Source organism: Canis lupus, chromosome 31, assembly GCF_003254725.2.
Source record: "Canis lupus dingo isolate Sandy chromosome 31, ASM325472v2, whole genome shotgun sequence".
Lineage (NCBI taxonomy): Eukaryota > Metazoa > Chordata > Mammalia > Carnivora > Canidae > Canis > Canis lupus.
The window spans coordinates 11538770-11562380 of NC_064273.1; the positions used below are offsets into that span (position 1 = coordinate 11538770).

The following is a 23611-nucleotide window of genomic DNA, read 5'->3' on the forward strand; positions in this document are numbered from 1 at the left end:
TAAGTTTACATCTTCAAGTTATCCTGGAGAGATTCTATCACTTATGGCAAGGAAGTTTTATTATGATGGTTGCAGGATCCATTAATATATTATGAAATAAGTTCCTCTATTTCCCAGAGACTCTAAACAACCAGGAAAAATGCACAGTGGAACAGTGCATTTTATTTAATTTTAAATGTCATTAATATCATAAACTGAGACTCAAAAGTTGCTGGGGATATCTGGCAAATTAATTGGAGGGGATTAGAAAAATGAAGTTACATGAAGGTTTGTAGTTTAAGAATATAGGCAGTCTGGGACACCTGGGTGGCTCAGCCACTGAGCATCTGCCTTTGGCTCAGGGCATGATCCTAGAGTCCCAGGATCCAGTCCCACATCGGGCTCCTCACAGGGAGCCTGCTTCTCCTTCTCCCTCTGCCTATGTCTCTGCCTCTCTCTCTCTCTTTCTCTCTGTATCTCTCATGAATAAATAAATAAAACCTTAAAAATATATATATGAGAAGTCTGTGAGCAAATGCCTAACCTGACAGAGAGGAGAGGAGAAAACAGGTATCTCTGCAGACTTGAGTCAGAGGCCTACGGAGTGAAGGGCTGAAACAGAAACTGATGGAGTGGTTTTCAAGGACTGCCAGACAGCTGAGGTGCAGGCTGCAATGATTAAATCCCTAGACAGGGCAGCCTGGGTGGCTCAGCGGTTTAGCGCCGCCTTCAGCCCAGAGTGTGATCCTGGAGAACCAGGATCGAGTCCCATGTCAGGCTCCCTGCATGGAGCCTGCTTCTTCCTCTGCCTGCGTCTCTGCCTCTCTCTCTCTCTCTCTCTCTCTCTCAATCTGTTTCTCATGAATAAATAAATAAAATCTTTAAAAAAATAAATAAATAAATAAATAAATCCCTAGACAAAAAGTAAGAAGCCTTCTATTTGTTTCTGCCTGGAACACACAACTAATATATCAAGGGTCTTCACACAATGGCCCCAGTTAACGTTCAAAAGACTTATTAGACTAATGAGTCATGGCAGATGTTATGTACTGAACTGTGCCCTCCCAAATTCGTATGCCAAAGCTCTAGCCCCCAGTACTTCAGAATGCGACTATATTTGGAGATAGGGATCTTTAAAGAAGTGATTAAGTTAAAATGAGTCCATTGGGGGCAGGGGGGGCTTACTCAATCTGACCAGTGTCTTGATAGGACGAGGAAATCCAGACACATGAAGCAGACACCATGCACAGAGGAAAGACTATGTGAGGAAACAGCAATTAGCAAACAGCTGTTAGAATATATTCAGAATGTGAGGCACCTGGATGGTTTAGTTGGTTGAGCATCTGACTTAATTTTGGTTCAGGTCATGATCTCAGGTAATGGGATCAAGCCCCACATCTGGCTCCACACTCAGCATGGAGTCTGCTTGTTCCTCTCCCTCCCCCTGCTTGTGCTCTCTCTCTCAAGTAAAATAGAAAAAATCTTTAAAAAAGAAAAAAATATACTCAGAATGCTTTACCATATGCATTTTAATATTTTTCTATATTTTTTATTTTAAAAATTTATGCAGGAAGTAGAAATATAGAACCCTCAGATTGAACAATGTATTCTGAACAAATACATTGTTCCCATTTACAAATTCTTTAATTCACAAACAAGTTTTTATATTTGATGGCAGAAGACATTTTATACTTCCTTTGATGTACATATGCTTGGATTGAGAAATACTTCTTCACTTTCTTTAAGTACAAAATTGTATATGCAAAGTGGTGGTCTGTCGAAAGAGAAAAAGAAAGGAAATAACTATTAGTAAAAAGCAGCAAAGTTTATTTTTTCCCTCATAAACATTAGGCTATTCAATGTCTGTAATTAATTAGTTTTCCAAATGCAGGGACAAACCTATAGCATCGTTTCCATTTCATCTCATTTGGCTACACAGGGATGAAATAGACACAGTATTTATAAGAAAGAAAAAACTCTCTGTGTTTCAATTCCTTCTCTCCTTGATGCTTCATTGGGATACTTACTTTATATGAGAGATATTTTTGGTTAGTGAAATAGCTGAAGCCTGAACTCAGTGCTTAGTGGCTGGGCCATTTTTTCTACTATGATAGCCACCATTAAAGAATGGGGCTTAATTGCATACACAAATATTCTAATAATTTAATCAATCCTATTTTCTTCCTACTAAAGTAGAAATAATAATGAGTAAAGAATCCTGTATCTTGGAGAGATTGTATATTTATCATTTGAAGACTTCTAAAAAGTCTAGTCACTGATGAATTAAGTAAGCATCTTGTCTAGTTTTTATCTTCCTGTTAAAGTTTTAAAAATCTTAAAAAACCTTTTTAAAAACCTTAATAAGGTAATCAAGTAGGATAAGAAAAAAAATGGTTAAAGTTCAGACAAGGAGCTAAAGAAAAAAATGGTTGAAATAAATGGAAATTTCCTGTGTGAGCAATAGTAACTTAGTCAAGGAAAAAGGGCAATTCAACTGCACAGGTGCTGACAGCTCACATTTACTTGACAAATGCATTGCTTTAGTTCAAGATATACATTGCTCCCAGGCTCCTTCTAGTTTGGTTAGGATATCACTGAGCAAGTTTTTAAATATTCAACAGCATTTTTAGGTTAAGTTATTCAGTTTTTAAATAAATCAATTTTCTACACCTGCTAATATGTTTAAAAGTAATAAAATATAGACATTCATTTTTAATTACAAAAAGTGGTACAGAATACTACAGTATCTTCCATAAAGGCATAAAAGTAAATGTAAAATGGTAATACTTCAATCTTATAAGAGTTTTAGGTGTTAGCAAAAGTAGCTTTTTGTTACGTTATCAAAGATCATCGACTTGCCTTCTTTATTAAGAAATAAGTATAGGAATGATTTTACCACTTTTCTAAACAAATGTGTGTGTGTATATATATATATATATATATATATATATATATATATATATTTATGCTTATGTCAATTCTTTATTTATCCCACTATGCCCCTTATTCACTGACTGTGCCTTCACCATTCTGGATCTCCTCAATCCACCTCATTTTTCAGTTATGATAGTAGAACAAGTGTGTCGTTGGACTTATTAATAATAGGTAAATTACCTCAGTCTTAATTATCCTATTCACTTATTTATAATGTAATATCAAGGCAAGTGTGTTGTTATTTCTTTTCTACACATAAAGCTCACAACCCCACTACCATTAAAATATGTTCAATCAGCAATATAATAAATGCATATTTCTGAATTTAATATTCCACATTTTACAAAGTTTTTGCAAGCATTACAAGACAGTTTAGGCAGGTTTACAACACCTTTCCAAAGTTAAATTTCACCAAATTTGTAAGAAAAATTAATTTTCTTTGTTTTACATTGTTAAAAGCCTCTCTACTTCCTCTGTCATGACTCTGATTTTGATATCATGTATTCTGAGGGTCACCAATTGAAATGAACCCAGAACCAGCACAGATGTGAGACTCAGCAGGGGACATTAAAAGAATTATTGTAACTTTATTCCTTATGTCCAAATAGATAAATAGAGGCATGGGAGATATAAAAAGAATCTCAATCAACTTCCAGAGGTAAAAACTACAATGTCTGAGATGAAAAATACCTTGGATGGGATTAATAGTAGATTAAACATTGCAGAATAATAGTGAACTTGAAGACATAGCAACAGAAACTATTCAAAATAAAATACAGAGAGAAAATGAAATTTTAAAATTAACAGAGCATCAGTAAGCTGTGGGATAACCTCAAGCAGACTAATGAACTTGAAATTAGAGTCCCCAAAAGGAGAGGAGAGAGAAGGGACATGCAAAATATATTTCAGAAAATAATTATGATTTCAGATGAAATTTGATGAAATCTATAAACCTACAGGTCCAAGAAGGTCAACAAATATCAAACACAAGAGATGTGAAGAAAATTACAAGACACATCTAAACCAAAATACTTAAAATTGGTGGTAAGGAGACAACCTTAAAACCAGCCAGAGAAAAAAAGTCTTATTATCTTCACAAGAACAAAGGAACAATAGTACTAGATTCTTATTAGGATCAATTCATGGTAGAAGACAGTCCAGAAACTTTTAACTAACTGAACTTAAAAAAAAAAAAATCTGTCAAACTAGATGTCTATATCCAGAGAAACGATTTTTCAAAATGAAGGCATTATAAAGACATTTTTAGATACACAGAAGTTGAAAGAATTCACATCAGCAGACCCACACTACCAAACCAAACAAAACCAAACAAAAACCAAACAAACAAAAAACCTTAATCCTTAGCCTAAAGCCTAATTATTTTTATATCTTTAATAGATCGACTCTTTAAACAAAAACAATACACTGTATTATGGAGTTTTTAGCATATGTACAAGTAAAATGTATGCTAACAACAACGCAAGAGGTAGGATGGGAGAAATCAAATTATTCTACTGTAACGTTCTCATGTTAAATGTGAAATGGTAAAATTCACTTGAAAGTAGACTCTGATAAATTAAGGATTATAATATAAAACCCAAAGAAACCACTAAAATAATCAGAGTTAATAATAATTATCATAAAACCACAATAAGGAAATAAAATGTAATCATAAGATGACTCTTTATCCAAAAGAGGCAGACAAGGACAAAACTGGTAACGAAAAACAGATGGGACAAATAAAAAACAAAACAGTAAGATGATAGATTTAAATGCAACCCTATCAATAATCACATTAAACCAAATGATGTAAATATCCTCAATTAAATGGCAGAAGTCATCAACATCGTTTGTTATTTGAGAAATCCAAATTAAAAACACAGTCTCTACATACCTATTAGTATGGGGACAAATAAAAACCAAACAACCAAAAACTGGTGAAGGTGCAGGATTTGATGAGGCAGGAAAGCAATGAAACTCTGCTAAGTGCCAGTGGGAATGCAAAATGTACAGTCACTTTGGAAAACAGTCTGGCAGTTTCATATAAAATTAAACATACTTACAGAATGACCCAGCAATTTCACTTCTAGGTATTTATCCAAGAGAAATGAAAACTTATGTTCACATAAAAACCTACATGCAAATATTTATGTTGGTTTTATTCATAGATAGATATCAAAAACTGTGAACAAACCATATGTCTTCAAACTGGTGAGTGGATAAATGAACTGTGGTATATACATACAATGGAATACTATTCATCAATAACATTCCATTGGTGTGAGCAACAAAATGCATGCATTTTGAATGTATGAAGCTAAGTGAAAAAAGTCATACGCAAAAGGCTACATACTATATGATTCCATTTATATAATGTTCTGGAAAAGGCAAAACTAGAGACAGTGGTTGCCAGGGAGTAGGAGTGGGGTTGAAAATAAAGGGGTAGGACAAGGCAGTTTTTGTCATTGATGGAAATGCTCTGCATCTTGAAATGTGATGGTCGTTACATGACTCTATGGATGTATCAAAATTCATGGCACCATATACCAAAAAAAGTACATTTTACTGTTTTGTTGTTGTTGTTGTTTTCATTTTATTGTTAAGTAAAGTTTTAAAAAGGATTTTTCATCCAAGTTTTCTCAGTAAGTCATCTGAGGTCACCTCTACTGTGAATATTCCTCTCAGTCCCTAAATTCAAATGCCCTACTCTACTGGAAATGCCCTGAAGAAGAACTATGCCGTAGTGTCTATCAGAGTTTGTTACAGAGAGATAATTACTGGTTGAATGCATCCACAGTTTATCTGGACCATAAGGCATCATATTTTTAAAACTCACATTCCCAGTAATTTGGCAGTGCTAATTCTCATTAATTGCATATTATCTGTATGGACAGTCTAAATAGGAAAAACAACTAAACGGTTATGGCAATTATCTAGGTAATTAAACTTAAAGGATACATTTCATTCAAGCATCTGTTAGCATCCCCAGCCAGCAGGAAATGTTAAGAGTTTTGCTAACCACCCATAAAATATGTTTTAGGGTTTTTTCCCCCTTGAGTAGAAACAATTACATTTAAATTTTATAAATTTAGTAAATTTTCATTGTCTATCCATTGTTTAGATATTACATAAAATTTAAAATTACACACATGCTTCTTTGTGCTCTACAGCATATTCCAATTACCTTACGCTATTTTTTACTGTTAACTAATGAATAAATTGTGTACATTATCTATCTATGTAAAAATAATTAGGATGGGGAGTCACATATAATAGTGAACATATCCGTCTGCCTTTTATCCTTTTCTTTCCCCTTATAATAAATGACTTAAAAAAGAGAAATACTTGGAGAAAACAACCACTGCCTGTAGGCTCACCAACAATCTGTATCAAGGTGTGAACATTACATGCTGAGGTGGAAGATGTGAAAATGTACCTCCTCCTTGATGTTCCTTCTATGAATATGAAACAAGAAAATTGTTTACTGTACAGATAGTTTTCCATGCATAGATAGTCAGTATTTAGATAGGTAAGCAAGCATTAGTGGGGGAAAAAAAAAAACCCTACCAAAATGTCTAACAATAAAGGAAAAACTAATTTGAATATTCCACAAATATAATGACAGCCATTAATTTATATTTTGGAAGAAAAAAAAATGCTTCTAATCAAGTCCATGGTATTGCACAGCTCCAAATACATTATGTTTACCCTGTGATCTATGTAAACAATGATGCTTGAAGTTACCACAGTGAATAAGCTGTATTATTCTACCCAGAAAGTCAGCCTATAATTTAATGTAAATAATTAGATTCATGATTCAGTTGTAACGTGTGATTGTAAGTAAGCATGACAAAATATTAACAGTGATATCTCCTAGTTGTCACATTACATTTGAATTAAATTTTCCAAATACTCCATAATGAGAATAATTCACTATATTAATTAGGGAAAAGGTTTATTCCTATGAAAATAACAGCAACTAAAACCAAAGAAAAGGCTGGCTTCAAATCATTGCAAAGGCACTTCTCAGCTGAGAAACCTTAGATATGTTATATAAAACCTGTTTCTATTCCCTTACTAATAAAATAAATACTTCAGAGAGGTGTTGCAAAGGCTGCAAAGTAGTGTCTGCGATGTAGTAAATCTAAACAAACTTAACCACTATTATTCGTCTTATAAGCAGTTTACTAATAGAAAACGAAAACTTAGAGGTATCCTCCTCATGTCTACATCTTCAAAAAAGTCATCCTCCCTTGGTAGATGAGAATTGCCCCTTAAAACATGAACATCAGGCAAAACACACACCTCAGAAAAAAAAAGAAAAAAATCCCTTCCTTATGTACTAGTTCCCTAAAAAAGAAGGTAAATTGAGTTAGGGAAAATAATTCAGATGATAAATTCCACTTTATGAAATGAAATTGCAGTCAATACAAATTTTCTTTTCTCAAGTTCTTAATCAACTCTCTCAGAGTCTTCTATATCCCCAACAACTCCAGTGGGCAAGGATTCTGATTACAGCATTACCAGAGTAGGTAGTGTGGTAAAGCAAATACAGAGTTTAGATAAGTTTCAAAAGTAGTAATGAATAAAAGTTTTACAAGAAGGTCAGAGTATTTATATAGAACATGAGATTTAGAGTTTCACAGAAGTATTGGGAATGAGGCATTTTATTGATGAATTGCTTTAGCAAAACAAATCCATTTCATATAATTATTGGCTTGGTCAATCTGTTGTTTCATCTGTGTATTTATAGATAAAATGAGGTATAAGGAAAGTTAAATTGGGACCAACAAAAGGAGGGAAGAGAAATGAGAAGAAAGAATTGCTTTAATTGAGTATCAACCATCAGCCAAACACATATTTTTATATGGTGCCAATGAAAATATTTAGAATAAATTACAAGACAAATATAGAAAGAAAAGCAACTATTTTAATAACCAGAAGGATTGACAGAAAAATACATTTATATTTGCTATAATATTTACATATTTACTTAGGTAATGTATTTTTAACTGAATGTTGTTAAGATTTATATTGATTATTCGATATTTCTGTCATAACTATAATCATAACCAACAGCATAGTGAAAATATATGTGCTGTACTTTTTATCATTACAACCTGAAAAGCCCTGATTACATTGTCCAGTTATACAATTACCAATTAGAATTATGTCATCATAACTTCTAAGCAAATTAAAGCAAAAATTTTAAAAGATTTACTTATTTTAGAGAGAGAGAGAGTTGGGGGAGAGGGGCATAGAGAGAGAATTCTGAAGCAAATTCCCCACTGAGCCTGGAGCCCAACATAGGGCTACATCTCGCCATCCATGAGATTATGACCTGAGCCAAAACCAAGAGTCCAATGCTTAACTGACTGAGCCACCGAGGTGCCCCGAGAACCACTTATTTTAATTATCAAATATTTTTTAAATACACAGAATTTTAATCCAGAACAAACAATCTTAGGAGAATATAAATAAGAATATCTTATCCTTTAATATGATGATTAAAATACTGAATTTCTAAATATATTTAGGTAGAATATCCTTTTTGCTCAATAATGACTCTAATAATATATAAAATGAAAGCTCACTACCAATCATCCTAAAACTACTTAATTCTTTTTATATGAGGCGTAGCTTACATTAGAAACACAGATGTGCTATTCACACTGTTGACATGATTTGGGATTCCTTACCTGTAACCTCTCAAAATTTGATCTAGAAAGCATAATTTGGGGACCTAGGAAAAAGTGGACAGTGAAGATGGAGGAAAAGTTTCAAGATGGATGAACAGACTTTGGAAAAGTATAAAGTTAGTAAAGTTAATTTGTCAAAATTGCTACCTTGAGACAATCTTCAGAGATCCAGAGGTCCAAATCTTACATTCTCCCAAAGTATTGTACTGTTGCACATTTAGCCAGGCAGTTTAAAAGAAATGGAATGTTTAAGACTTCTGCACAAGTGATTGAACTGTAGATGGTTTTTTCTGAGTTTAGTCTCCAAGTTAGACAATTCTGCCTTTTATTAATCAAATACTCTTATTAAATCTAAGTTTCATGTATTATATTTTCAAAAGAATCTTGAAACTATTCAACTAAATGCAATATTAAATAATCAGTAAAGTCAGTAGGAAGTAAGTAAGGCCATCAGGGCAAAGCTGCAAAATTACAGATTTAAATATTTTATTAATTTGGAAAAGGACAAAGTATCTAAAGTTATACATAGCCCTCCATGATATATTGGAGTAAATTATTTGAGGAGTTACTACAATGTTCAATCTCAAATTGCCTTATCAGGCAAAATACTACATTATAGCCATCCAGAATAATAAATACAACCACTTAAAAAACTTAACTTACCCCAGAATTGTTTGAAGTATTCAGATCTTGAAAAATCTGAATTTGAGTGATCCAGCTTAGCTATTCATTTATTGCCTTCACTCATTCAGCCAATAAAAATGATACTGATTTTTGTTGTTGTTGTTGTTACATCAATATCTAACTTCAGCCAATCAATCAGAACGTTACGGATTTTTTGTTGTTGTTGTTACATCAATACTTAACTTCAGTAGGATACATTATAAGCCAATCTACTTTTAATTAATGTTTTGCCTGATTTATCAAAATATTTTCAGTCTCTGTAGTGTCCTGTTATCTTTTTTTTTTCACCTTTCTATCCCCTTTCAGGTAATATTATCTTCTCTGGTAATAATACCTTTAAAAGTCTTCGTCCCACTCTCAATATATAACTTTGACTGGATTTGGTTCCATCTTATTGCAGAATAAGCATAAACTATAGGACTTATCTCCCTGGCCAATCAGAAGAATCTATTTCTGTGACCACACTGTGAGGTTCAAAGGTATGTACTTGCCCAGTCAAAGTCAGCGACATGCAAAGAGACTTTAAAACTCTTTCCCCACCCATCCTCATGGGATATGAACTTGGAATCAAGCAGCAGCCAATTTGGTATTATAAAGACTGAAGATGAAGTAATGTGAACAGCAAAGCCAAGAGACAGCACAGAAATGCTCTTGGTTCTTTGAATGCAGCTAACCCAGGAGCCATATCTTCTTAGTGGATTTTCAGATTCATCTGGCTACAAGTTCCCTTTATCTTTAGGGATTTGTGGTTGGATTTTCTGTCTTGTAGTAGCAAGAATTTGTTTTTCTGCTGTACAACATTGTGCCTATAGTAAACAATACTGTATTGCACACTTTAAAATTTGTTGAGAGTAAAATACATGCTAAATGCTCTTACCACACAACAATAATAATTAAAAAAAAAAAAAGATGACTAGACAAAAGGGTGGGAGACAAGGTGGTGGGAGCTGGCCTCTTGCTTCACCTCTAAGCAGCAGGGGGACGTTCTTTAATGAATAAGTCATTTAATGAAACAGGTAAAGTTATGGTTAATTAATATTTTTCCTTAATTGGCAAATGCCCACAGCTATTAGCAGGTGTATTTTGGGGGTACCTGGGTGGCTCAGTCAGTTAAGTGTCTACCTTAGGTTCGGGTCATGATTCCAGGGTCCTGGGATCAAGCTCTTCATTGGGAATCCCACTCAGCAAGGAGCCTGCTTCTCTCTCTCTCTCCACCTCCCCGCCCCCAACTCATGCTTGTTCTCTCCCTCTCAAATAAATAAATAAAATCTTAAAAAAATAAAATGTGTAGTTTGTTTACATCTTCAGACTAAAGAGGAAACTTTTTTTTCTCTTTCCAGAAATTATATATAGGCAGAAGACTTTATTCTGGGACAATATGAAGTCTTTACATTTAATATATAAAATTACAACTTCTAAACTCCTCTGTTCATTCTCACCTCCTTCATGATAAGGGGAGTTTTGATGATGCGACAAGCTTGGCCCCTTTAAACTTAGCTTTTGGAGACTATAAATAGAGTTTTATTCTTATGTTTAGTAGATGTTTTGCATCTTTAAGATAATAAGTACAGAGGTGGGGCATTAATAATGTCTTTAAAAAGGTAATATAATTATATGGAGATCAGATGAAGATTAAAAGTCTTCAACTCTAGTCTTTCAAACATGACCCCCCTGATGTGTGTCTGTCTCTCTCTAGTATACTTTGGCAGGGAATGATGTTGCTAATATTCCTAGCTGAAAATTTCCATATATCTTGGTATTTTTTTGTAGGAACTTCAAAGACAAAGAACAATAAAGTTATCCCTAGATTTTTTTCCAGTATAACATCTTACTTACTGACTTTTGAGTGACCAAATATTCTCATGCCGAAAGTTACAAAATAATTTATAGTTCAAAGAATCTTTGCAATTCTCTTTAAATATAGACCTTGTCTAAATGCATATTCTTATCATTTATTATTTTTTTCTCCAAAAATTCTTATTTACAATGTGCAACACTTATAAAAAGGCAAGTAGGGAATCAAATATTTAAATACAGAAACATAAAGAGAAATAAAAAGAAAGATCTACCATCAGCTAAGAGAAATTTCTAGCAATCCACAAATCCATTGTTACTGGCTCTCAGTTGACACTTATCACAAATCACAAATCACAAGTTACATATCCAAATAGACAGATGATCCACTCATTAAAGAGGTCTTAGTGGTTCTTAGTGCTTTCAGAGAGGTGTTTTTGTGGAAATATGAATTCTACAATGGTGAACATGTACATCAATATTGTGGGGACAAGGATAACAGGAAAACCTCTTCAGTTGTGAGAACATGGAACTAAGAAAAGCATATTAAATAGACTAGGAAAAATACTGCTGGAACCTATCATCTTCAAAAAAACTGTCAAGTCATGATGTGAAATTGAGATATTTGTGATGTAACAGGCAAACCAAGACATATGATGGTAAAATTATAGAGTCAGATTTTCCTCATGCTATTATTGTATATATGCTAGACCTTCACTTCTGTCAATATATTCTTGAGGTTGAATTTCCAGTGATATGTAAAATCTTACATAAAAATAGAGGAAAATGGATGTTTTATCTCTTCCCAAATAAAAATACATTTAAAAGAAAGAGAAAAATCACTGAAATTCATGATGACTTCTTCTTTGACTTTATGCCTCATTATAGACTTTTCAGCCATTGCACCCCATCTAAAGAATTGTAGAAAAGGAATCTCAACCACTCTGTAAATATGTATGTATATATAAGGAATTATTGATCAACTTCTAAGGCAGATATTTGTCTCATGTTTTTTCATTTTTGTTGTGTCCAATGAAATGATTTTTTCTTTGCTTAAGTAATGTGATTCCAAACTAAGTTTCATTCAAACTAATTTTAATTTCAAAAAAGTACATTTTCCACGTTTTAGATATTCTAATATTTATGTAAAATATAATCTGAAATACACAATAAACATATTTCTTAGCGTTTCAATATTTTCGTTTATTTTTCTTAAGATTTTTTTTTTTTAATTCATGAGAGACACACAGAGAGAGAGAGAGAGTCAGAGACACAGGCAGAGGGAGAAGCAAGCTCCATGCAGGAGCCTGACGTGGGACTTGATCCTGGGTCTCCAGGATCACACCCTGAGCTGAAGACGGCACTAAACCGCTGAACCATCCAGGCTGCCCAATATTAAGTTTAAAAGATAATACACAGAAATCAAAATTTAGTTTCTTACCTTGCTGGATATGTAAGTGATTGCAACTTGACACGCTGAATGTTGTATTTGTATGTGAAACTTTGCCAGTTTGAGCTCTGAAAATATGTCAAACCAATCCTTGAAATACTTACAATATCATTTAAAAATTGAGCAAGAATCTTGACTTCTTGGAGCTTATTAAATGATGTATTCTTCCTAAACAGAAAATTTGATATGCTCAGCATATTAGTAATTTAAAATATAATTTAACTCTTAAGTCAATGTAATCTTAACAATGCAGGATAGAAAGAATAATCTTATAGGAAAAATGGGGCCAAACAATAAAATATTTGTTAAAGTATTTATTAAAATATTTTAAAATATAACCCAGCAATTGCACTACTAGGTATTTACCCAAAGGATATAAACAGTGATCTGAAAGGGCACTTACACCCCAATGTTTATAGCAGCAATGTCCACAATTGCCAAACTGTGGAAAGAGCTGAGATGTCCACTGACAGATGAATGGATAAAGAAGATGTGGTATAATATATATATATATATACATATATATATATATATGTTACACATATATAACTGATATATATATATACGTATATGTATGTATATAGACGTGTATATATACGTCTATATACATACAATGGGCTATTAGCCATCAAGTAAAAGTAAATCTGACCTTTTGCCGCAAGGTGGATGGAACTGGAGGGTATTATGCTAAGCAAAATAAGTCAATCCAAGAAAGGCAATTACCATATGATCTCATTCATTTGTGGAATTTAAGAAACAAAACAAAACAGAGGATCATAGGGGAAAGGAGGGAAAAATAAAATAAGATGAAATCAGAGAGGGAGACAAACCATAAGAGAGTCTTAATTATAGGAAACAAACTGAGGGTTGCTGGTAGGAGGAGATGGGTGAGGGAATGGGGTAACTGGGTGATAGGCACTAAGGAGGGCACATGATGGGGTCAGGCCGGGTGGCTCAGCAGTTAAGCATCGCCTTCAGCCCAGAGCATGATCCTGGTGACCCAGGATCGAGTCGCGTGTCGGGCTCCCTGCATGGAGCTTGTTTCTCCTTCTGCCTGTGTCTCTGCCTCTCTCTCTCTCTCTCTCTCTCTCATGAATAAATACATAAAATCTAAAAAAAAAAAAGGAGGGCACATGATGTAATGAGCACAGGATGTTACATGTAACTGATGAATCACTGATCTTTACCTCCTAATTGTTAATTAATTGAATCTAAATAAAATAAAATTTAAGAAATAATTTAAATTAAGTTAAAACAAAATAAAATAATAATATACGCATCCCCATGCAAAATTATGTGGGGATACTACTTTTTGAGAAAAAAGGGGGACATCTTGTTTTTCTTACTTGGTATCTACCTTGTACATTTGTTTAAGATTAAAGAAGTCCCCTTATGCTTCTTTTTTTTTTCTTTTTTGCTTCTCTTTTTAGATACCTGAACAACTATCACAGTTTCCTGAATAGACTGGATACTCCAATAATAATTCCTTGTTGTTCTGTGCCATTTTACCAAATATTTCTGAATTAAAGGATTAATTATAAAAGCCCCAGATTCAAAAGGAAAAAATAAAGGTAGAATATAATAAGTACAATTTTCTGAGCATTTTGGTGCACCCAGAAGTGTAATAAAGTTTGACATACTTGACCTTCTTCAAGTATCTTAACTCCTTTTTTTAGGTACTATTAGTATTGTCATTTACAAATGAGAAAACTGCATATCAGAGCATACAAGTATCATTCCTAAGCTAGTGAATGCAAAGCTGAAATGCAAACATAGTCACATCAATGCTCTTCATCACTCTACTCATAATCCTCATCCCTGTGTGCCAGAAATGTGGAGCCTGGAGTCAGTTAGGTCAATATGGACCTACTTAACTATAAGGGAAACTACAAGGGAAGACAGAAAAGGTGAAGGAGAGGCAGGATAAGTAATAAGAGGAGGAAAGAAAGGGAGGGAGAGGGGGAGAGTGGGAAGAAGCTGTAGAGGAGAGAAAAAAGGAAGAGGAGACAAAGAAAATTAAAAAAAAAAAAATCTGTTATACTGGGATGCCTGAGTGGTTCAGTTGGTTAAGCATCTGACTCTTGATTTTGGCTTAGGTTGTGTTCTCAGATTGGTAGTAATAAGCCTTGTGTGGGGCTCTGACTCAGCACAGAGTCTGCCTGAGATTCTCTCTCTCCCTCTCCCTCTGCCTCTCCCCTTGCTCTCTCTTTCAATCTCTCTAAAATAAATAAATAAATCTTAAAAGAAAATTGTTGCATTAATTTCAAGGTAACAATGATTTGCTTGAGCAAAGGCAACAATCACATGTAGCACAGATGAATAGCAACCAGTGGTGCTTCCAGCACTTGTGCCATATTACATTTATCCCTGCTTTTTCCTCCTTTTGATTCTTCAAAACAAGCCCAAAAAAAGGTTGTCATCACACTCCTCAAAGCCCATCTCTGCTCCTCCAGGCACTATTACTACTTCCTCTTTCATGTAATATAACATCACTGATCATACCTCTAATTTCCCTCCAAGACCTTATGTAGAGTTCTCAGAGATACTACAAAGTCAGTATATCCAGATGGGAACATGCTATCTTTCCCTACAATTTTATACCCACTTCAAAGGTTTCAAATACCAGTCATTTGCTCATGATCATCAAATCTCTGCCTCTAGCTAAACTCTATCTGCTGAGATCCAGACATACTACCTACTATTATTGACCACATCCACTTGGATATCCCAAGGCTGTCTAAAGCTCAGTAGGTTCAAATCGAAATGATATCTTCCCCAACAACCAACTCTCATAAAACAACAAAAAATAAATATAAATATTAAAAAAAACCCTCACAGCTTATAAATTTCTTTATCATTTTAAATGGCACCACCACCTATTACCCAAGCCAGAAATAAGGATCCACCCTTGATATATCATCCCTTCTTTCAACCCCTACTTCCAAACTCTCATAAATTTCTATTGACTATACCTACAAAATATCCTGAATCTGCTTTGAATCCATCCTCAGTTTCATCTCCACTTCAAGCACTCAAGAGACCATTGTTCCTTCCTTGTCTATATTCTTGCAACAACATCCTGTCTTTTCCCTCATGAACCCGCTGTGATCTAATTGTTTTTCCAAAATAAAGATCCAATTCTGGCTCCAACCAGACTGTCCCAACTAAAATATTTCAGTGGTTTTCATTTGCTCAGTAAGTAAAATATAATCCTAGAAATGCCCTACAAGTTCTAATTCTTATAAAATTTAGGGGCTTTCTACTTCTCTCATAACTCTCTTGCTCTCCTTGCCTCCATTTTAAGACATTATAAAGTTCCTTATTTCCTGAAATGGGCTATGTTCCCTTGGCTTCAGGATCTATGCATTTGTTGAAACTTCTGCCAGGAATATAGCAAAGCAGATGAATTCCTGCTCATCATTCGGTCTCAACTAGTATGAAATGTCCTTAGAGACACATTTAGTGACCTCACTGCCCCTTATTTTATGTTTCCATACATACTATAATTTGCCTCAAGACATTTTTCATATTTTATTTATATATTTGTATTTATTTTTGATTACTGTTATACCCTTCATTAAACTGTAACTTTAATGAGGGTAGGACTATGTCTATTTTTCTCATCACAGTATCCTCAGCACTTAGCACAGTCCTGATGAGCTCAATGTAGGCACACATTAAAAATTGTTTGAATAGAAGAATGATGAACATTGTCATTTTATTTATATTATGTATTTATAAAGTCTATCTGCTGCAGTAGATAGAAACTATGTAAAGACAGAAATCTAATTTGCCCAGAATTGTATTCCTAATTTCTAGTACAGTTATTGGCCTATAGAGCTTTCAAGATATTAGATTGATTGATTAAATTGGCTCCTCTCCATGACCTTCTAGCTCAGTAAAGAGCACCATAACTTAAACAGTTATCTTGAAACTGGTTTCCTTCCTTCACTTTCAGACATTTAATTAATCATAAAAACACATGTATTCTAAATCCTAAGAAAAAAACCACTTCCACAGATTTAGTTCAGGCCTTCATCATCTTTCACATAAATTACTACAGCAGCCACCTCTCTGGACTTGTACCACTCTCACCTCTCCATTACTCATCCTCTGGGAGAATCATTTTATCCAGAATGTCCAAAATTGGTACCTTCTGTTTAAAATCCTATATTGATGTATTGATATATTTGGCATCATATTATAATGTGTGAATAATATTAGTGGGAAAAAATTATCATACTGTAGTATTCAGTATAAAAAAAAAGACACATTTGCAGTTAGATCCTAATTTTGCTAGGTAAAAAGGAGTATGTACAAGAAGAAAGAGGAAGGAAACAAAGAGGCAGAGGAAAAGGAGGAGACATAGTTGTAGACCAAATAGTAAATGTGAACATCCTTGGATGATATAATTATATATGATTCTCATATATATGAGACATTTTCTACAGTGAGCAAATATTCCATTTTAATTTTGAAAAGAGAAACAAAAGTTGATTTAAAAGTCTCTGTGTCCCTTGTATCTGAAACAGTTCAAATCCCAAAGTATGATCATAACTATTAGCAAAGAATTGTTAACAGACAATAAACTCTTTGGCCAGGCTTATATAGACAGATTTACCATGAATATATCCTAAAATGCTCTAAATGTTAGAAAAATGCTCTAACTCAAGTATGTAAATACTTGATGCATCAATATTTCGTGTTGTTCTGCATAGACAATGATGTTGATAAAGGAAATCAAGAATTACAATTTCATTGCCTTCTGAACAAGTTGGAAACAACTTCTCTAAGACTGTAGTCTTTATGCTGTTACTGAACTCGTACTTTCCTGTCTTCATGCTTTTTAAAGCACTCTCTCCCCACTCATTGTCTGCAATATCTCCAATTCAAATGCTTCCTTGCTTCCCTTTCTGTACACTCGAGTATATAAGTATCCGACTCTACAGGACTTATTCCTCAGAGCTGTAAATATGCATTAGACTCCTCCAGTATTCTGCAACTTCCTTGAGAACAATAATAATGCTATTTTATCTTGAATACCCATTGTTTGGTGAAATGCCTGAATAAGTCTCATTGGTGCTAAGTAATACTGTTGAATAAATGAACTCAAAAGCTAAGAAAGCACGTCTTATAAAAATAAATGGATCATACAGGTATGTGTGTTGTATATATGCACATACATACACTATTTTTTTTTAAGATTTTACCCATTTATTCATTAGAGACACACAGAGAGAGAGAGAGAGAGAGAGGCAGAGACACAGGCAGAGGGAGAAGCAGGCTCCACTCCGGGAGCCCGATGCGGGACTTATCTTGGGATTCTAGGATCACATCCTGAGCCGAAGGCAGACACTTAACCGCTGAGCCACCCAGGCATTCCCATACACTATTTAAAGTGATTTAAAGCAATAAACTACTATAAAATAACTATTTATTCTTATAATATTGTCAATTAGTGCTCAAAATCAAGTGGAAAAAACAAGTTTCTCTTAATAAAAGATGAGCCTTTGTGTAAATGAAGAATTTGAAATCCTAATTTGTTTTATTTAATACTCTTCTTTGAGTGACTGAGGAGTTGAGAAAAGGGGAAAAAATGAAAATAATTGATGCTCACTCATCACCAGCTCCATCCAGCTACTAAATTATTGGCAATGCCTTTAATCATTTTAAGAAAATTAAATTTGTAAGGATCTAATATTAAAAATACGTTTATCTCAAAATTTTAAAAATTTCCCTCACTTAGAACTCAGAATATTATTGTCACAAATGGCCTTAGTATTTCATGATGAAGTCTTTATATTACGTCAGCACATAGGTTCTCAATATTTTATCATAATATACTGCATTTACTGTTATTTTCTTTGTGGCTTTCAAGGTTTTAAAGATTTATCTACCAAAACCACAGTTATTATGAGTTATGACTAATTTTTATATTTTAATGTCATTTTTAGATTTTAAACAAAGATTTATAACAATGTTGTAAAATTATATACATCACTTCCATTGTTTGCAATGCTAATGTGCAAATATATAAGCATGCAGAGACTTTTCCTTAGTTTGCTTTAATGGTTGAGTAAGTTTGGACGTCGCGGTATATGCAAGCCTGATCAATTCGGGTACTGTAACGACCTAGACTATGACAACAGTGAATGCTAGATATACCAACTGTGCCTTCTGAAATTCTAATGATGTCATCAGTAATTAGTCTAAACTTAAACCAAATTGTTCTAAGTCTAGGCACCATAAAAAAAAAAAAAGTACCTCTTTTATTTCATCACTAGACATGGTACCCATGAGCCTTTTGAAAAGTTACATTATTTAATAGATTTCTAGAAGTCTAGCATAGCAGGTTGGAAACTACAATTTTAATTGTAGCATACACCATCATATCATTCTTTTATTTAACAGAGAATGAAGGAAAGTTAAATAGAAGATTAAGTAAAGGGGCATCTGGGTGGCTCAGTGGTTGAACATCTGCCTTTGGCTCAGGTCGGATCCTGGGATTCTGGGATCGAGCCCCACATCAGGCTCCCCATTGGAAGCCTGTTTCTCCTTCTGCCTATGTTTCTGCCTCTCTCTCTCTCTCTCTCTCTCTCTCTGTGTGTCTCATGAATAAATAAACTTAAAAAAAAAAAGTCTGCTTCTATTATCTGTGGTATTTGTGGCTGGGAGTGGTTCTCTGAAATACTGAAATTGGGTCTCTCTCTACTGACAGAAGTTACCAGATATTTATTCACATCACTGTGAACACAATGTTGCCTGAAAATCAGAGAGAATTAGAAGGCAAGGTAGTTTGAGAAGAACACTGGAATGAGAAAGTGAGAAGGGAAAAAAAGTTTCCCCTAATGTTTGTAGTCCCTAGGTGTATATGACATAAACAAGATAGTCGACTTCGTATTCAGCATCTTCTTCCATAGAATGAATGAATTAAAGTATACACCTGAGATTCTTTTAATATTTAACATTTTAAGGCTCACTGGATAGAAAATTTACACCATTTGTATTATATTTCAAAGTAGATGCTCAAGAAAACAAACATTTAATTTATGAAAGAAAAGAAATACTAAATTATACTTACTCATAGAGACTTGGTTCTTCAACATTTCCAAACTGGTTTAATAATTTAAATGTAATATAGGCATCCTTCATGGTTTTATCTAGAAGAGTTATACTGAGAACAAAATAATAGGCTATAAAACAAAAATATAGAATGTAATTCACATTATTATTATTTTCCTTATTTTTGATTCCTATGCAATTATACATGTATGTATATATATGTATGTAATCTAGGCACATATTATATATGCACATAATATTGAGGGGCACTCATTTGGCACATAGGTAATATATTTAACTTTTTGTCAATATTTAACTAGACTTTAAAGTGGGGAATGAGGGCAGCCTGGGTGGCTCAGCGGTTTAGCGCCTTTGCGCCGCCTTCATCCCAGGGTGTGATCCTGGAGATCCGGAATCGAGTCCCACATCAGGCTCCCTGCATGGAGCTTGCTTTTCCTCTGCCTGTGTCTCTGCCTCTCTGTCTCTCCCTGTGTCTCTCATAAATAAACAAAATCTTTAAAAAAATTAAATAAATAAAATAAAATAAAATGGGGAAAGAAAAAGCCTGCCAGACAGTCAGAGGTATGGGTAAAGGGTTGGCCAAATAATTAGGGAATACTATCTTGTTTGCAAACTAAAAAAAAAAAAAAATCAGAATTTAGGTCAATGAAGCAGCTTTTCTTTTTCAGTTACATAACTAAAGTAAATATGATAAGGTTCCTTAATTATCTGATGAATAGTCTAGGTAAAATTGCTTAACAAATATAATTCCCAATTTCACTGGTTGTTTAGGAATGACTGGAAAATTAAGTATTTCTATATATACCAAGCTCATAATTATTCTTAATCAAAATGGCCCAGCTTGAAATTGATACAGTAAATTATCCACAGGCAAAGATGCTGAACTCACCCTGCACTTAATATTGTCTGAGCTAGACAGAAAGTTCTGACTCCCCGTGAGTTTTGTTTTGTTTTTTTTAAGCACAAGAAGTATCTATTAGGAAACATGTAGTTCAAATAATTACTGAGGGCCAGAGAACAAAGCCCTGCCAGAAACACCACCCAAAAAATCGCAGCCCATAACTGCTTCAAGATCCTACTACCCACCTGCAAGCAAGAGCTAGAAGATTAGCTGATAAAGCAAGTTTAAGATACTTTCATTTCTATTATGAGAAGATGTTGATGCATCTGGAGGGAAAATACCCAAAGGATTTAAATTCACAGCAAAGAGATATTTTTAAGTGCTCACTAAGCCTATCCCATTTACCATCTAACATCAATATCCAATTTTCTTCCTATACTTCAAGTATGATGCTATTATTACTTAGATGCCCATCCCCAGTCCCAACAACAGCCAAGCAGACTACATTTTGCTGCAATCCAGTGTAAAGTGATACCCATTGTTTTAGTTCTATCCTAATCCTGTTGTGATATTATAACTTATGGACTAGAATATATCCTCCATCTCCATCATATCTTATATAAAAGAGGTAGGCACTGGTCCCTATACTGTGAACCATCTCTTAGAAGAAAATGTATAAAAACAGAACACGGGATGTATGAAATCTTCTTATAAGAAATATATATACTAAAATCGTGCATGCTAGCTGTTAAACATTGCTACTAAACAGGCAAGGGTAACTTATTGTTTTATGCCTGATGCTTATCACTGCCTCAAATAAGGTAATGTATATATCGCCAGACCATCAATTTCTAACACAAGAGAGTAAAGGACTACTTCTTACTTTAAAGTGACTTCTCAAAAAAATAAAATAAAATAAAATAAAATAAAATAAAATAAAATAAAATAAAATAAAGTGACTTCTCAGGGACACCTGAGTGGCTCAGCAGTTGAGCGCCTGCCTTTGGCTCAGGGTGTGATCCCAGATTCTCGGGTTGGAGTCCCACATCGGGCTCCTTGCATGAAGCCTGCTTCTTCTCCCTCTGCCTGTGTCTCTGCCTCTCTCTCTCTCTCTCTGTGTGTGTGTCTCTCATTAATAAATAAATAAAATCGTTTATTTTTTTTAATCTTTTAAAATAAATAAATAAATAAAGTGGCTGCTCAGCTTCAGACAAAATACTTTGTTACACCCCCAAAAGCAGACCTTCAGACTCTCAGATGACTTCTGGAAGTATGACATATTGAGATGTTACAGAATAAGCCCACCTCTTATTGTACATGGAAATAATGAGTGTGCGATCCATAAATTAAATACACAACCAAGCTCAGATAAAGGTAAGGAAAATATCAGGAGACAGAAATGAAGAGAAAGTAAAGGTAAAGCTTAAGAAGGACTGAAGCTCTGGAATCCCTGCAGGAATTGAGAAGTGAATGTGGGGAGAGTGAGGCTCTATGGAAGTGTTAACTTCCACACACAGGAGACATGATGCTGAGTGACAGAGTGGAAATGAAAGTCTCTGCACAGAGCTGGAGACCTTAATTTTCTGCTTTGTCATTCAAAGGGAGACCTGGGAAATTCTTCTTACTGGTTGTCTATGAGTCTTAGATGGGGGAAAAAAATGTTCCAAGACTAAATAAAACTCCAGGTAACATGGAAATTTCTTTTTAAGATTTCATTTATTTATTTATTTATTTATTTATTTATTTATTTATTTGAGAGCGAGAGGAACAGGCTCTGCTCTGAGCATGGAGCTGGACACAAAGCTTGAGATCATGACCTGAGTGGAAATCAACAGTCCCATGCTTAACCGACTGAGGCACCCAGACACCCTGATAACATGGAATTTAAATTAGCACTCATCACTTGGTAAAGATCCTCCTTACCCCTCCAAATTACATTAAAAATGCTCCAAGATTATGCTACATAAATTCTGAAAAAAATAAAATCCAACTTGCTCTGAAGAGAGAATTTTGTGCTTTTTTTTTTAACTTTTTTAAAGATTTTATTTATTCAACAAGGAGGGAGACAGTGGAGGGGAACACAAGCCAGGGGAGCTGCAGAGGGAGAGGAAGAAACAGGTTCCCCACTAAGCAGGGAGTCTGAGGCAGGGCTCAATCCCAGGATATGGAATAATGACCTGAGCCAAAGGTAGACACTTAACCAGCTCAACCACCCAGGTGCTCCAAAGAGTGAATTTTGAAGAGCTGACTACTGAGAGTTTTCTATATTAAAAGAATACATGAGTCTTCATTTTGAAATAGCACAAATATTTTTCTTTAATTTTAAGAGGCTTAAAATGACCCTTGAGACTAGAAAATGATAACAATAAATCATGAATAAGTAGTTTAATTAATTAATTGATCCAACCAGAAGAAAACTATAGATTATCTGCAGGCAATAATTACACCAACAATAAATGAAAAAATAAATTTATCTGCAAAGAAAATTTATGTCTTCAAAGTGCTGAGTGAAAATACTCTGTCTAGAATTCTATCTTGAATTAAATTTGCATTCCAGAGTAAGGAAAAGATAAGGACATTTTCAAGGAATAAACAAACTGAGAGAGACCACTAGTAACAAGTCATTAAGGATATATTTCAGTAAGTTAGGAGTTAAACCCAGAAGGCAAAAGTTGGAGAAGGGAAAGAGGACAAGATAAAAGGTAGAAAACTAAAATTGGTAAATATAGTGAACATTTGTTATAATAGTAACATTCATAATAAATACTGATTGTTAAGTAACAAGTGAAACGAAATATTACAGAATATAATATTTAAGACAGAAAAGAAGACAGGTTTCAAAGGCTGTATGAGATACAAACTGTTGTGATAAAATATGATAGAATCAGATAAAATTGGGAGGCAAAATGCAAATTTTTGCATAAAGCAAAAAGAAGCAAGTTACCAGGAAAATATAAAAGTCCTGAACCATTATACATCTAAGAAAGCAGAGCCTCAGAATACATAAAGTTAAAATCTAAACAATGCGGCTACCTGCTTAAAATAAAAAAGATTTACATTAGGACTCAACTTCCAACATAACACATAAAATGAACAGGATATGATTGAAAATTGCCCATTAGGGCAGCCCGGGTGGCTTAGCAGTTT

At 34.1% G+C, this 23611-nt stretch overlaps 1 protein-coding gene across 2 annotated transcripts in view; it reads right to left on the minus strand.

The window, feature by feature from the left end:
• Positions 1 to 1541: 1541 nt before the first annotated feature.
• Positions 1542 to 23611, minus strand: part of LIPI (lipase I) — a 131123-nt gene continuing 109053 nt past the window's right edge. For both annotated transcript variants that reach the window (XM_035709342.2, XM_049104700.1), the window contains exons 10-12: positions 19622 to 19733; positions 12532 to 12708; positions 1542 to 1753 (exon numbers count right to left, since the gene is read on the minus strand). In XM_035709342.2, coding sequence (XP_035565235.1) covers positions 1666 to 1753; positions 12532 to 12708; positions 19622 to 19733 — 377 coding nt within the window. In that variant the 3' untranslated portion in view covers positions 1542 to 1665. The remainder of the gene's footprint in view (positions 1754 to 12531; positions 12709 to 19621; positions 19734 to 23611) is intronic.